General features: G+C 56.9%; 1 protein-coding gene across 13 annotated transcripts in view; it reads left to right on the forward strand.

Annotated features, from left to right (window-relative positions):
• The window catches only part of CCDC57 (coiled-coil domain containing 57), a 111,708-nt gene that overhangs the window by 54,257 nt on the left and 43,715 nt on the right, over positions 1 to 13,736 (forward strand). For 8 of the 13 annotated variants that reach the window (XM_055389363.2, XM_031011642.3, XM_055389362.2 and 5 more), the window contains 2 exons: positions 1,793 to 1,993; positions 7,696 to 7,909. In XM_055389363.2, the coding sequence (XP_055245338.1) occupies positions 1,793 to 1,993; positions 7,696 to 7,909 (415 nt within the window). The remainder of the gene's footprint in view (positions 1 to 1,792; positions 1,994 to 7,695; positions 7,910 to 13,736) is intronic. The other 5 variants (XR_010133591.1, XR_010133590.1, XM_063705736.1 and 2 more) reach the window with 1 other exon arrangement.

A 13,736-nucleotide genomic window follows, 5' to 3' on the forward strand; every position in this document is an offset into this window, starting at 1 on the left:
AGTGAGCTGAGATCGCGCCACTGCACTCCAGCCTGGGCGACAGAGCAAGACTCCGTCTCAAAAAAAAAAAAAAGAAAATGACAAATATAAATTGTATATTTCTATGGTATGCCACATGATGTTTTGAAACATGTCCACACTGGAATGGCTAAATGAGGCTAATTAACATGTGCGTTACCCTCATATCTCTCATTTTCTGCTGATGCCTAACGCCTCGCCTTGATTGGAAGTGCGTCTTTGTTGTTGCAATGGAGAGGAACTTGGCCACTTTTCCATTTCTGTCGAGGCGGTTGAAGATCCATGTACACGTGAGGGGCTCCAGTCGAGGGGGTTGAAGATCCATGTGCCCGTGAAGGGGCTCCAGATCCCCGATGCTTTGCAGTTGCTGTTTCCCCCATTTCCCACACAAATGCTACAGACAAGAAATAAACATTTAAATACAGCTTTTAGGCTGGGCACGGTGGTACACACCTGTAATCTCAACACTTTGGGAGTCTGAGGCAGGAAGATCACTTGAGCCCAGGAGTTTGAGACCAGCCTGGGCAACATAGGGAGACCTTGTCCCTACAAAAACTAAACAAGGCTGGGCACGGTGGCGCATGCCTGTAATCCCCACACTTTGGAATGGTGAGGTGGGAGGATTATTCGAGCTCAGCAGTTTGAAACCAGCCTGGGCAACACAGCAAGACCCCATCTGTAATAAAAACTGAAATAATTAGCCAAGCATGGTGGTGCGTCTGTAGTCCCAGCTACTCAGGAGGCTTAGGATTACTTGAGCCCAGTGGGAGGGTTGCTTGAGCCCAGAAGGTTGAGGCTGCGGTGAGCCACGATCGCGCCACTCTGCCCCAGCTTGGGCGACAGAGCAAGACCCTGTCTCTAAAAATAGAAATAGGCTGGATGCGGTGGCTCACACGTGTAATCCCAACACTTTGGGAGGCTGAGGCAGAAGGATCGCTTGAGTCCAGGAGTTTGAGACCAGGCTAGGCAACAAACTAAGATGCCGTCTGAATAAAATAAGTAAATAAATAAAAATTAATACAAGCTTTTTTTTTTGAGATGGAGTCTCGCTCTGTCGCCCAGGCTGGAGTGCACTGGCGCGATCTCGGCTCACTGCAAGCTCCACCTCCCGGGTTCATGCCATTCTCCTGCCTCAGCCTCCCAAGTAGCTGGGACTACAGGTGCCCACCGCCATGCCCGGCTAATTTTTTTTATTTTTTAGTAGAGATGGGGTTTCACCATGTTGGCCAGGATGGTCTCGATCTCCTGACCTTGTGATCCACCCGCCTGAGCCTCCCAAGGTGCTGGGATTACAGGCGTGAGCCACCGCACCCAGCCTATCCACCTGCCTTTCAATAGCCTCAGCCCTCTGACTTCCTGGCCTGTTTACCTCTGGCCTCCCCATCTCTGCCCCCTTTGATTAGCAGAAGAGAAAAATCAACACCTCCTACCGGTTACTTGCAATTCTGGAGGCCTTTGTTTCTCCCTGGGAGGAGGCTCAGGAAGGGGTTTCGAGGCCCTCTGCCTCAGTCCATGCACGGATTCTCCCCACCAGCCTAGGAGTCCAGAGCAGGGCACAGGGGAGCTGCCAGGGCCAGCTGGGTGGGGCAGGAGGAGCAGTGGCCGTGGTTGGGGGCAGAGGGCTGAGGGCAGTTGCGTCCAGCTGGGGAGGAGGCCCTGACCCCGGGCTCCCCGTTCTTTCCCGGCACTCACAGCGCTTCCTGTCAGTGCCCAGGGGCCTGCTCCAGCCCAGCCACTGCCTCATTCCTCACACTGCCTTTGAAATGGCCCCTAGGTGCTGCGGGAACCCCTGGAGCCGGCCGCTCTCAAGCGTGAGCTTCCCCGTGAGGTGGACCAGGTACACCTGGAGGTTTTGGAGCTGCGGAAGCAGGTGGCTGAGCTGGGGAAGCATCTCAGGATAGCCCCGCACGGGGGAGTGGAGCCTTCAGGCAGGAAGCAGCCCCCAGCCTCGGACGCCGTGGCCCTTGGGAGAGAGGTGGGTGCCCGCTAGTTCCTCCTGCCACCCGCCGAGGCTCCTGCCACAGAAACCGTCCTTGCCTGTGCTCTGCCAGCGTTGCTGTCTGTATGCCCTGGGAGCTCAGGTGGGACGAGGGCTGCAGTGAAGGCCGTGCCTGGAAGTGGGCCCTGCTCCACCCCTTCTCCCCATTCCTCCGCCTTCTTCCTCCACACGCCTCCTCTTCTCCTGGTCCTTCACCTTGACGCCCTGTTGGTGGGGGGCGGGATGGGCCCATCTCAGTCCTCCCTTCAGCTAACAGCATCTTGTGTTGCAAACGCACACACTGAAGGTGGCTCATGTTTGCTTTAATGCAGGGCCTTGACGGCCTGCTGAGGGGGCGTCTGCGTGCACAGCCCTGCCTGCCCCATGCCTAGCATTGGGCCCTCCCTGCTGCGTTCAGAGCCACACAGCTGCTCCAGGCCACAGCACTCCTGTCCTGGTTTTGGTCAGGCCCTTGGCCCCGAGGGAGTGACCCCCAACTCCATGGCTGGGTTTGAGCCACAGCTCTGAGCTGTGGAGACGACCCCAGGTCCTGATTCTGCAGCTTGGCAGAGCCGACCAGCAGGGCCCCCTTCTTCCTACCTAAGTCCAGAGGGAAAGGCTGTGAAGGACAGGCTGCCCGGCCTCCCTGACTTCGTACCCTAGACTGTTGGTAACTGGGATAACTGTAGTGACCTATGACCTGTGGTAACCTATAGTTACCAATAGTGACCTATGAATCCACAGAAGGTTTTGGGGACAGTAGATGATGTCTGGAAGGCACAAAGTGGAAGACAGTGTGGATCCCCAGGGCACCATGCTTGGGGAGCAGATCCCCAGGGACTCGGGCTGGAATAGAGTGGACTGAGGAAGATGCGGCCATGGCTGTCTCAGGCTCCAGGACAGTGAGGAGCAGGCCAGAGCTGCCTTGGCATGGGATGGGCAAGACCATAAGGATGCCTCAGGGGTACAACAGGGCAGGTATGGGAAGGCCGAGGGAGCCTGAGGCCCCAGCAGGTGCTCAGACAGTGCGCACAGGAAGGGCTGAGCTGGTCGGTAAGATATTGAGCTGCACCTGCCCCTGTACCTGTTGGTAAGGAGGTGGTGTCCTCAGGGGTCTCCAGCACCCTAGCCCTCCTGGGCTCCCAGTCCAGCCACTCCAGGGTGGCTCCTGCCCAGTGGGGGCTGTGGCCCTTGGGCCAGCTGGCAGCACAGCCAGGGGTAAGCATGTCTGTACCCCCACACGTCTCCCACCCACCTGAGCGCCATGTGTTCCCGGACACGGGCGGGCACCTCCTTGGGCAGCAAGGGGCCCCAGGAGCTCTCACTGTTGTCCCTTGCGTAGTTCACTGTCTTCCCACTTGTTTAGAATGAAGGGGCAAGAATTTACACAAATAAGCAGAATTTTTTCTTTCTTTTTTTTTTTTTTTTTGAGACAGAGTCTCACACTGTCGCCCAATCTGGAGTGCACTGGCGCTATCTTGGCTCACTGCAACCTCCTCCTCCCGAGTTCAAGCAATTCTCCCACCTCAGCTCCCCAAGTAGCTGGGATTACAGGTGCACCACGCCCGGCCAATTTTTGTGTTTTCAGTAGAGACAGGGTTTCACCATGTTGGCCAGGCTGGTCTCAAACTCCTGGTTTCAAGTGATCTGCCTGCCTCAGCTCCCCAAAGTGGTGGGATTACAGGCGTGGGCCACTGTGCCTGGCCCAAATAAGCAGAATTTTAAATTGAGAGATGAAGCTACCTGCAGCCCAATCCCAGTTATTGGAGCTAAGGCACAGGCGGGGCAGACACTCCAGGCTCTGTGTCTACATGCATGGAGATGACAGTCGGGCTCCAGGCTCCTCCTGGGTCTGAGCATCCTGTGGCCAGGCTCTCCACCCAGGCGAGGCCCACCTGGGCTCTGTCCTCTGCCAAGCAGCATGGCTGAGCTCCTGGAGACGAGGGCGGGCCCAGGTCCTTGCTGCTTGCTGCTGGGAAAGGAGCCCAGACGGAGAAGGGGCCATGTTGGGGCTGGACCCTCAGGTAGATGATCAATGTGTCCGTTATGTTGGGTATAGAGAGGTGGGTAGAGCTGCGTGTGCATCTGATCCCAGTTCTGTCCTGAGAGGGCCCACAGCCCGGACTCAGCCACAGCAGATGCCGGTTCCACAGTTCCAGGCGCTGGTTCCATGGTTCCTGCTCTGCTCACAGAAGCTGGGGCTCTAGCATGGAGGCAGGTTCGGAAGGCACAGGAAGCAGCTGAAAGTGGTCCCCACGGGCCAGAACTAGGCCAATAGGCAGTGACATTGAAGACCACAATCCACTGACTCAACCAGGAAATCATGGTCCAGGCTGATAGCAATGGACAGATCGGCCAGGGGAACGGGGCACTCTTCCACGCGAGAGTGCCAGCCAAGGAACGCGACAGGAACGGCGCGCCGGGCGACCACGAATGGGTGCTGAACCAGAGGGATTCCCATCAGACGGATGCGAAGCAGCATCTCCCCACACGTGACTTCTTATTTCCAAGGGAAATGCTGGCTTTCCAGTGGAGCAGCCTGTTGGACCCCAGCTGACCTGAGTGATCAGAGCTCCCGTCGCCAGTGCTGGGATGCGCCCGTGTCACGTGCCTCTGGGCGGGTCGCACTGAGACAGCACAGACTCGCGCTCGGGGTCCCTGCCAAAAATGCAGAACCTGAGCTTATGCATGAGGAGACCTCAGGCAAGCCCAAACAGAGGGACATCTGCAGATGAGCGGGTCTAGATGCTCGGCGAGTGCCCAAACATGCAAGCTGGGGAGCCACTCCAGTTAGGAGACCTGGGAGACCCCATGTAGAAATGCCAGGTGGGACCCTGGACCCCGCACAGGAGAGACGGGCATCAGGTCATCATCTGTAGAAACGCCACGTGGGACCCTGGACCCTGCACAGGAGAGACAGCGTCAGGGCGTTAACTGGACGGTTGGTGACATTTGCACACGGGCCATGGACCAGGTCACGTATTGTGTACACCCACCCAAGTACTGAGGTGTGACACAGCACTGCGTCTCCAGCCTACCTCCTGTAGTGCAGGAAGCCAGTGCAGGGTGGGTGAGGAAGTGCACAGGGGTCCAGGGACTGTCCCACAGCACTCCTGACGGAAGCTGGTCCCCTTCCACGGCCCTAGCCAAGGAGCCAGGTCTGCAAAGCTGGGACCAGGTGTGTGCGGAGGCACGTGTTCCCACTTCTCCCATGGCAGAGGGAGAGCCTGTGGACGACAGTGGGGCACTCTGCTCCCAGGCAGGTCCCACTGGGCTGAGCCGCACAGCCTGGCTTTGGGCTTCCCTGACTGCACCACCCACATCAGCTGCCTCTAGTCCTTAAAACACAAAACTTCCCCCAGTCACTGGCCGCCAGGGCTGAGTTGGGGGATGTGTTACATCCCTGGGACCACTGGGGGGCAGTGTTGGCCATGGCGTTGGTGCTGGCTCTGCCGAGAGGCGTTGGAGTGGCTGTGTGGGGCGGTGAGCGCCGGCCCAGCCTGATGGAACCCACTGTACCAGGCCCAGGCCTCAGCCTCTGAGAAGGACTTCCCTGTGTCACTCACTCACACATGTCCTCAGGACGTGAAGACATTTCAGCAGACCAAAGTTTCCTTCAAATTTCCTTCGAATCGTCCAGATACTTGGAGACATCTCCTCCTCACCTGGGGGGTGCTGGGGCAGTCCCAGGCGTGGGGGCAGATGGGTGGACAGCTGCTGCTGCCCTGCTGGGGGTGGGCAGCCCTTGGAGCACACAGTGGTGAAGACATTCCTGAATATGTCTCAGGCTGTAGAAGTCTTATTTTGTGGAAAGATTTTAGAGAATCATCAAAATAAACTTTTACCAAATAACATTTTACCAGAAACTGAATCCAAGAGAAGTAGAATCGTTCACTCCCTGCCCCCCAGGTCACTGTGTGCAGAATCACGTGACTAGGACATGGGCCCTGTGATCCGTGCCCTCCTTCCTTTGTCTGTGGGGTCAACAGCAAGAAGGCCCCTCAGTGCCCCTCAAGCCTGGCACCAGCCGCAGGGCCCGGTGTAACTTTGCGGGGAGAGGGGACTGCTTTTGAAGACGGAATTTTCTCTTAAATCTCTAAGTGTTTTGAGGTTTGCAAAATCTGTTTTCGGGATTGTTCTTTCCTCAGTTAAAATAACAAAATAACCCAGTGTGTTCCTGTAGAGGACCCAGGGTTTTAGAACCGGACTTGCGAGTGTCACCTGCCTGGCCCCTCTCCCCCAGCCCCAGGCCATCTGCAATCTGTTTTACCAGCACTGGCCTCCCTTCCTCTCCCTCTGCCTTGGCCTCTCCCACACCCAAGAGCCCATTCCTGTCTATTCTCCCGGGGTGGTGAGTGAGCCTCTGCACCACACTTGCCAAGGGTGCTCACAGAGCAGGCACGAGGCCCGCTTACTGGAGGAAGCGAGTCTGGACTCGGGCTCAGGCCTGTGGCGAGCCTTCATGGGGGCTGCCCTGCACCTGTCCTCAGCTGGGGCCTGCGGCACCATAGAACTTTCTCTGTCCAAGAGGAAAGCAGACATCTCTCCCCTTCGATGTGTCATCCCCCGCGGCCCCCGAGCGTCCCACATGAACCTGCGGCACATGCCCGGAGGCACTGCATACAGTGGCCGCACCCCAGGCCATCCAAAGAACAGCAGCACCTGGAAGGCAGCAGCACCTGCCAGCCCTGGAAAGGCACACCAGGAAGCTGGCGGGGACAGGGTGTGCTGGCCTGTTCCAGGGACTCGAAGCTCATGTGGCCAGGGCCAGGTGCAGCCTGGCTCCTTACAGGGGCCAGGAGTGGCACGGGAGAAGTAGGTCGTCGGCTCCCGTCTTGCCAGGACCTGGACACTACTGGTTTTTCCTGTGCCCCCATTTTTGGTCCAGGCATCCCTTTGTGTTGGGATTGCACTCTGTAGCACTGGAATGATGTGGGCTGCAAGTCCAGGTTGGGCTGAGTGAGGACAACACAGTGCTTCCCAGGGGCTCAGCTCTAGGGTTGACCCAGGCTTGGGGTGCTAAGGGGGAGCCCAGCCAGCTCCTGCCCCTGTGTCGGCCTCCTCCCTCTCCACTGCCTTTGTGCTCCCCCTGCGCCTGCTTCAGGAGGGAAGCCACAGCCAGCCTGCAGGGTGGTTGTGGGGTGTCCAGCCGGCAGGTAGAGAAAGGAGGGACCCCAAGGAATGGAGGAGGGCCAAGCCACGCTGGCGGTAGCTGTCATCCTGGGTCCTGGGCACTGCTAGAGGCCACAGCCTTCTCTCTGCTCTCCCTGGGCCGCCCTCCTGGGTCCTGGGCACTGCTGGAGGCCACAGCCTTCTCTCTGCTCTCCCTGGGGAGCTGCTGTGCTGGTTGGGTGTCCTCAGATTCTCCTTGTGTTCACTTGAAAGACACAAAGGCATAGATGACCAGAAGGCAGGGATGGCGGGGAGGAGGCGGAGGGCTGTGAGGGCCTGGGAGATCTGGGGGCCACCCTGGCCTGGGAGATCTGTGGGCCTTTATTCTATTTGTGGAAGAGAAGGAACCCACTGAAGCACTGGGAGCAGCGACTCTTTTTGTCTTTCTTTTGGAAGGACGTCACCCAGTGGCGGCCAGCAGTGCCCACCCTGGAAGAGCAGGTGAAGAGGCTCCTTGGGCGGGCACCCCTGGCGTCCTCCCATGAGGGCAGCCTCACAGGGGTGTCTGCCTGTGAGTTTTGTTACAGGGCCTCGCCAAGAGAGGGCCTATGGAGGCCGAGGACCAGGGGGAGCTTTTCCTGCACCTCCGGTCAGTGGCACGTGCCCCCCAGACCTTATCTATGCACCGACTCCAGAGAAAGCTGAAGGAGGCAGCCAGAAAAATCATCAGCCTCCGCCTGGAGAAAGAGCAGCTCATCGAGATGGGGAACAGGCTCCGTGCAGAGCTGGGCCGACCCGAAAGTGAGTCCGGGAAGTGGAGGCCATGGCCTGAGTGTGGGTCAGGTTCTGGGTGTGCACCTGGTTCTGGGTGTGCGCCTGGTTCTGAGTGCAGGTCAGGTTCTGGGTGTGCGCCTGGTTCTGGGTGCGGGTCAGGTTCTGGGTGTGCGCCTGGTTCTGGGTGTGCGCCAGGTTCTGGGTGTGCACCTGGTTCTGGGTGCGGGTCAGGTTCTGGGTGTGCGCCTGGTTCTGGGTGCAGGTCAGGTTCTGGGTGTGCGCCTGGTTCTGGGTGCAGGTCAGGTTCTGGGTGTGCGCCTGGTTCTGGGTGTGCGCCAGGTTCTGGGTGTGTGCCTGGTTCTGGGTGTGCACCTGGTTCTGGGTGCGGGTCAGGTTCTGGGTGTGCGCCTGGTTCTGGGTGTGCGCCAGGTTCTGGGTGTGCGCCTGGTTCTGGGTGTGCGTCAGGTTCTGGGTGTGTGCCTGGTTCTGGGTGTGCGCCAGGTTCTGGGTGTGCGCCTGGTTCTCGGTGTGCGTCAGGTTCTGGGTGTGCACCTGGTTCTGGGTGCAGGTCAGGTTCTGGGTGTGCGCCTGGTTCTGGGTGCAGGTCAGGTTCTGGGTGTGCGCCTGGTTCTGGGTGCGGGTCAGGTTCTGGGTGTGCGTCTGGTTCTGGGTGTGTGCCTGGTTCTGGGTGTGCGCCAGGTTCTGGGTGTGCTCCTGGTTCTGGGTGCGGGTCAGGTTCTGGGTGTGCGCCTGGTTCTGGGTGCAGGTCAGGTTCTGGGTGTGCGCCTGGTTCTGGGTGCAGGTCAGGTTCTGGGTGTGCGCCTGGTTCTGGGTGTGCGCCTGGTTCTGGGTGTGCGCCTGGTTCTGGGTGCGGGTCAGGTTCTGGGTGTGCGCCTGGTTCTGGGTGCGGGTCAGGTTCTGGGTGTGCGCCTGGTTCTGGGTGCAGGTCAGGTTCTGGGTGTGCGCCTGGTTCTGGGTGTGCGCCTGGTTCTGGGTGCGGGTCAGGTTCTGGGTGTGCTCCTGGTTCTGGGTGTGCGCCTGGTTCTGGGTGTGCGCCAGGTTCTGGGTGTGCACCTGGTTCTGGGTGTGCGCCAGGTTCTGGGTGTGCACCTGGTTCTCGGTGTGCGTCAGGTTCTGGGTGTGTGCCTGGTTCTGGGTGTGCGCCAGGTTCTGGGTGTGCGCCTGGTTCTCGGTGTGCGTCAGGTTCTGGGTGTGCACCTGGTTCTGGGTGCAGGTCAGGTTCTGGGTGTGCGCCTGGTTCTGGGTGTGCGCCTGGTTCTGGGTGCAGGTCAGGTTCTGGGTGTGCGCCTGGTTCTGGGTGTGCGCCTGGTTCTGGGTGTGGGTCAGGTTCTGGGTGTGTGCCAGGTTCTGGGTGTGCGCCTGGTTCTGGGTGTGCGCCTGCTTCTGGGTGTGCTCCTGGTTCTGGGTGTGCGCCTGGTTCTGGGTGTGCTCCTGGTTCTGGGTGTGCGCCTGGTTCTGGGTGTGCGCCTGGTTCTGGGTGTGTGCCAGGTTCTGGGTGTGCGCCTGCTTCTGGGTGTGGGTCAGGTTCTGGGTGCGGGTCAGGTTCTGAGTGTGCGCCTGGTTCTGGGTGCGGGTCAGGTTCTGGGTGCGGGTCAGGTTCTGAGTGTGCGCCTGGTTCTGGGTGCGGGTCAGGTTCTGAGTGTGCGCCTGGTTCTGGGTGCGGGTCAGGTTCTGAGTGTGCGCCTGGTTCTGGGTGCGGGTCAGATTCTGGGTGTGCGCCTGGTTCTGGGTGTGCGCCTGGTTCTGGGTGTGCGCCTGGTTCTGGGTGCAGGTCAGGTTCTGAGTGTGCGCCTGGTTCTGGGTGCGGGTCAGGTTCTGAGTGTGTGCCTGGTTCTGGGTGTGCGCCAGGTTCTGGGTGTGCGCCTGGTTCTGGGTGTGCGCCAGGTTCTGGGTGTGCTCCTGGTTCTGGGTGTGCGCCAGGTTCTGGGTGTGCTCCTGGTTCTGGGTGTGCGCCTGGTTCTGGGTGTGCTCCTGGTTCTGGGTGTGCGCCTGGTTCTGGGTGTGCTCCTGGTTCTGGGTGTGCGCCTGGTTCTGGGTGTGTGCCTGGTTCTGGGTGTGTGCCAGGTTCTGGGTGTGCGCCTGCTTCTGGGTGCGGGTCAGGTTCTGGGTGCGGGTCAGGTTCTGGGTGTGCGCCTGGGGTCAGTGGGAGGGCTCTGGCCGCAGCCTTCTCAGGAAGGCCCGAGGGAGCACAGAAGCCCCTCTTGTGAGCGGGGCCTGGTCGGAGGCCACTGCACAGAGCAGGACCTCATCTTAGCTGCGGGCGCTCTGGGGACCCACTTCACTGGCAGCATTTGTGAGAACAACACCGCAGGTTAGCAAAGCAGCCGGCATTTCTGTGCGGCTCTGTGGTGAGCAGCAAAGATGGCTGCAGACTTCTCCAGGTAAAGGCAGCAGTGTCTCCTGACTGAGGTGGAGGCTGCGCATCTTGGACACAGACACCGGAGCTGACTTCCTAAGAAAGGCAAGGGACACTGGCTTTATGACTGAGTGTTTCAGTGAGTCATCCATCTGTTCCTCCATGCATCCACCCACCTACCTATCCATCCATCTATCCAACCACCCATCCATCTATCCATCCATTCACCCACCCCCCCATCCATCCATCCATCCATCCATCCATCCATCCATCCATCTACCCATCTACCCACCCACCCATCCGTTCATCCACCCACTCATCCATCCGCTATCCACCCACCCATCCATCCACCCACCTATTTATTCATCCATCCATCCATCCATCCATGCAACCACTTATCTCACCCACCCATCCATCTACCCATCCATCCATCTACCCACCCACCCATCCATCCATCCATTCATCCATCTACCCATCTACCCACCCACCCATCCATCCATCCATCTACCATCCACCCACCCATCCATCCACCCACCTATCTATTCATCCATCCATCCCTCCATCTAACCATCCAACCACTTATCCCACCCACCCATCCATCTATCCATCCACCCATCCATCCACCCACCCACCCACCCATTCATCCATCCATTCATCTATCTATGCATCCACCCATCCATTCATCCATCTATCCATTCATCCATCCATCCATCCACCTACCCATGCACCCACCTATCCATCCATTTATCTAACCACTTATCCCACCCACCTATCCATCCTTTCTCTCACCCATTCACCCATCCATCCAATCATCCAGTCACTCATCCACCTACCATCCATATATCCATCCACCCATCCAGTAGAGGAGCCCCTGCTGAGTGCCAGATACTTTCTGCCTTCTTCAGTTCCTATGTCGCCAGGCCCAAATCTGGCTAAAGAGATGTTTCCTTGGCTGGGTGTGGTGGCTCACGCCTGTAATCCTAGCACTTCCCGAGACGAGACTGTGTGTGTGCACGTGCATTTGTATGTGAGACTGTGTGTGCACACGCGTTTGCGAGACTGCGCAAGCGTTTGTGTGCAAGACTGTGCATGTGCGTTTGTATGTGAGACTGTGTGCACACACGTTTGTATGTGAGACTGTGCACATACATTTGCATGTGAGACTGCACACACGCATTTGTATGTTAGACCGTGTGTGTGCATGCATGCACACATCCGTAGGGAGGACTCAATGGAAGTTTGTCAATTTATTGGCAATTTAGAGAAGAAAGTAGAGTGAGAAGAGAAGAATGGGGACTTTTGGTTTGGCTTTGATTATACCAAACATACCCCATTTGTTTCTTTTTGGGAAGGCCGTCCTCCCCACCTAAACATTGAGTTCTTAGCTGGGCATGGTGTTGTGCGTCTGAAGTTCCAGCTACTTGGGAGACTGAGGTGGGAGGATTGCTTGAGCGCAGGAGGTCGGGGCTGCAGTGGGTATGATCCTGCCTGTGAATAATCACTGCACTCCAGCCTGGGCAGCACAGGAGATCCAGTCTCTAAAAACATTTAAAAAAATAAAAAAGATGAGTCCTGATTGCAAAGGTTTAGGACTGACTGGTCTATCTGCATTTTTTTCCTAAGATCACTTATCCGGTTCATAAATGATGTGGCTGCAATCATTAAGTAGTACAGAATGGCCAGCTGTGACAAACATATTATCATTATTCAACGTGGGACAGCCGCCCAGCCAGGGGGCTGAGCAGGACCTGCTCTGCCTGCAGCTGTTTCTAGATGCTTCTCTAGTCCACTTCACAACAGCTACTCTGCCCCAGCACCGGTGGCCCAGGGGTCACCTGCAGCTGCCTCAGTGCATGTCCTCACCTGTCCGCCTCTGGGAAGGGGCCGCATCCCGCAGGGAGCAAGCTGACCGCCACTTCACTGGCTCTCGGCTGCTTTCAGGCATAGAGCCTGTCTCATGCTGCCCGTGCCCGTATAGATGGCTGTGGGGGGAGGTGCCGGGGCGTCCCCTGTGCTCTAGTGACACTGGTTCCTGCCAACACCCCATTCAGACTGTGGAGCCAACTCCAGCAGGTGACATGGTGGGCCCCCTCTGAGATAAGGAGCTTCACCTGCCTGCTACAGGGTTCAGGCCGAGACCAGGACGGGGAGTGAGAACAGCCCCACTTAGGGGCCTGCAGGGGGAAGCAGGAGGCAGGTGCTGTGGGACCCTGCCTGCAGGCCCCTCTGCCCACAGAGTGGGCAGTGCCCGGAGCTCACCCTCCCTCTGCGCCTTCCAGAAATCAGCTGCACATGGCATTTCCTTGATCCTGTAGAAAGCTGGGATTCCTTAAAATGTTGTTTCTAGTAAACTTCTTTATGATAGCTAACTTTTTTTTTTTTTTTGAGACAGAATCTCTGTTGCCAAGGCTGGAGTGCAGTGGTGCGATCTTGGCTCACTGCAGCCTCAGCCTCCCGGGTTCCAGCGATTCTGTTGCCTCAGCCTCCCAAGTAGCTGGTATTACAGGCACCCGCCACCATGCCCAGCTAATTTTTGTATTTTTAGTAGAAACGGGTTTTCACCATGTTGGCCAGGCTGGTCTCATACTCATGACCTCAAGTGATCTGCCCACCTCAGCCTCCCAAAGTGCTGGGATTACAGGTGTGAGCCACCGCCTGATCACCTGAGGTCAAGAGTTTGAGACCAGCCTGGCCAACATGATGAAACCCCGTCTCTACTAAAAATACAAAAAAAAAAAAATTAGCCAAGTGTTGGGGCACATGCCTGTAATCCCAGCTACTTGGGCGGCTGAGGCAGGAGAATCTCGAACCCAAGAGGTGGAGTTTGCTGTGAGCCAAGATCAAGCCACTGCACTCCAGCCTGGGCGACAGAGCAAGACTCTGTCTCAAAAAAAAAAAAAAAAGAAAAAAAAAGAAAAGAAATAAAATTGATTTGGAGGGCCAATCTAAATAGGTAAAAGGATTTCCTGTTTTAAATTTGTGCTTCTTTAATTTTGTGTGTATGTAGGGGGCTTACTGTGGGGCCACTTGTATTTTATCGTCATGTCATTTTCCTGCTGAGTCTTTAATGCATCGGGAAATGATCTAGTGAAAAAGAACAAATTAGGGATCTCGCTTTGTTTTTTCCCAATAGTTGGCAGCTGACTCAATACTCTTTATTAGGCATATGTGCATAAATAGTAAAGTATCTATTTACATTTAATTTATTAGTTAAATGACACGTACGTATTTAAAATCTTATAACAATATATTGAGTTGGAAGTAATAACTTTTGCTCACATTTTATGAAACAGTTGATTGAAGCTCTTCCCAGGCCTGCTCCTTGACCTCGGTTCCCTGTTACCACAGTGGGGTCTTCCAGGAGCCTGGAGAGCAGTTGATCGGACACAAGGCTTTATACTCAGACTCAGGTACAAGGCAGCCCCATCTTTTCTAGGAAAGAGAAAAGGGAAATGGACTTTTATTCAGGGATCTCTG

The sequence above is a fragment of the Gorilla gorilla genome, chromosome 4, assembly GCF_029281585.2.
Source record: "Gorilla gorilla gorilla isolate KB3781 chromosome 4, NHGRI_mGorGor1-v2.1_pri, whole genome shotgun sequence".
NCBI classification, from domain to species: domain Eukaryota; kingdom Metazoa; phylum Chordata; class Mammalia; order Primates; family Hominidae; genus Gorilla; species Gorilla gorilla.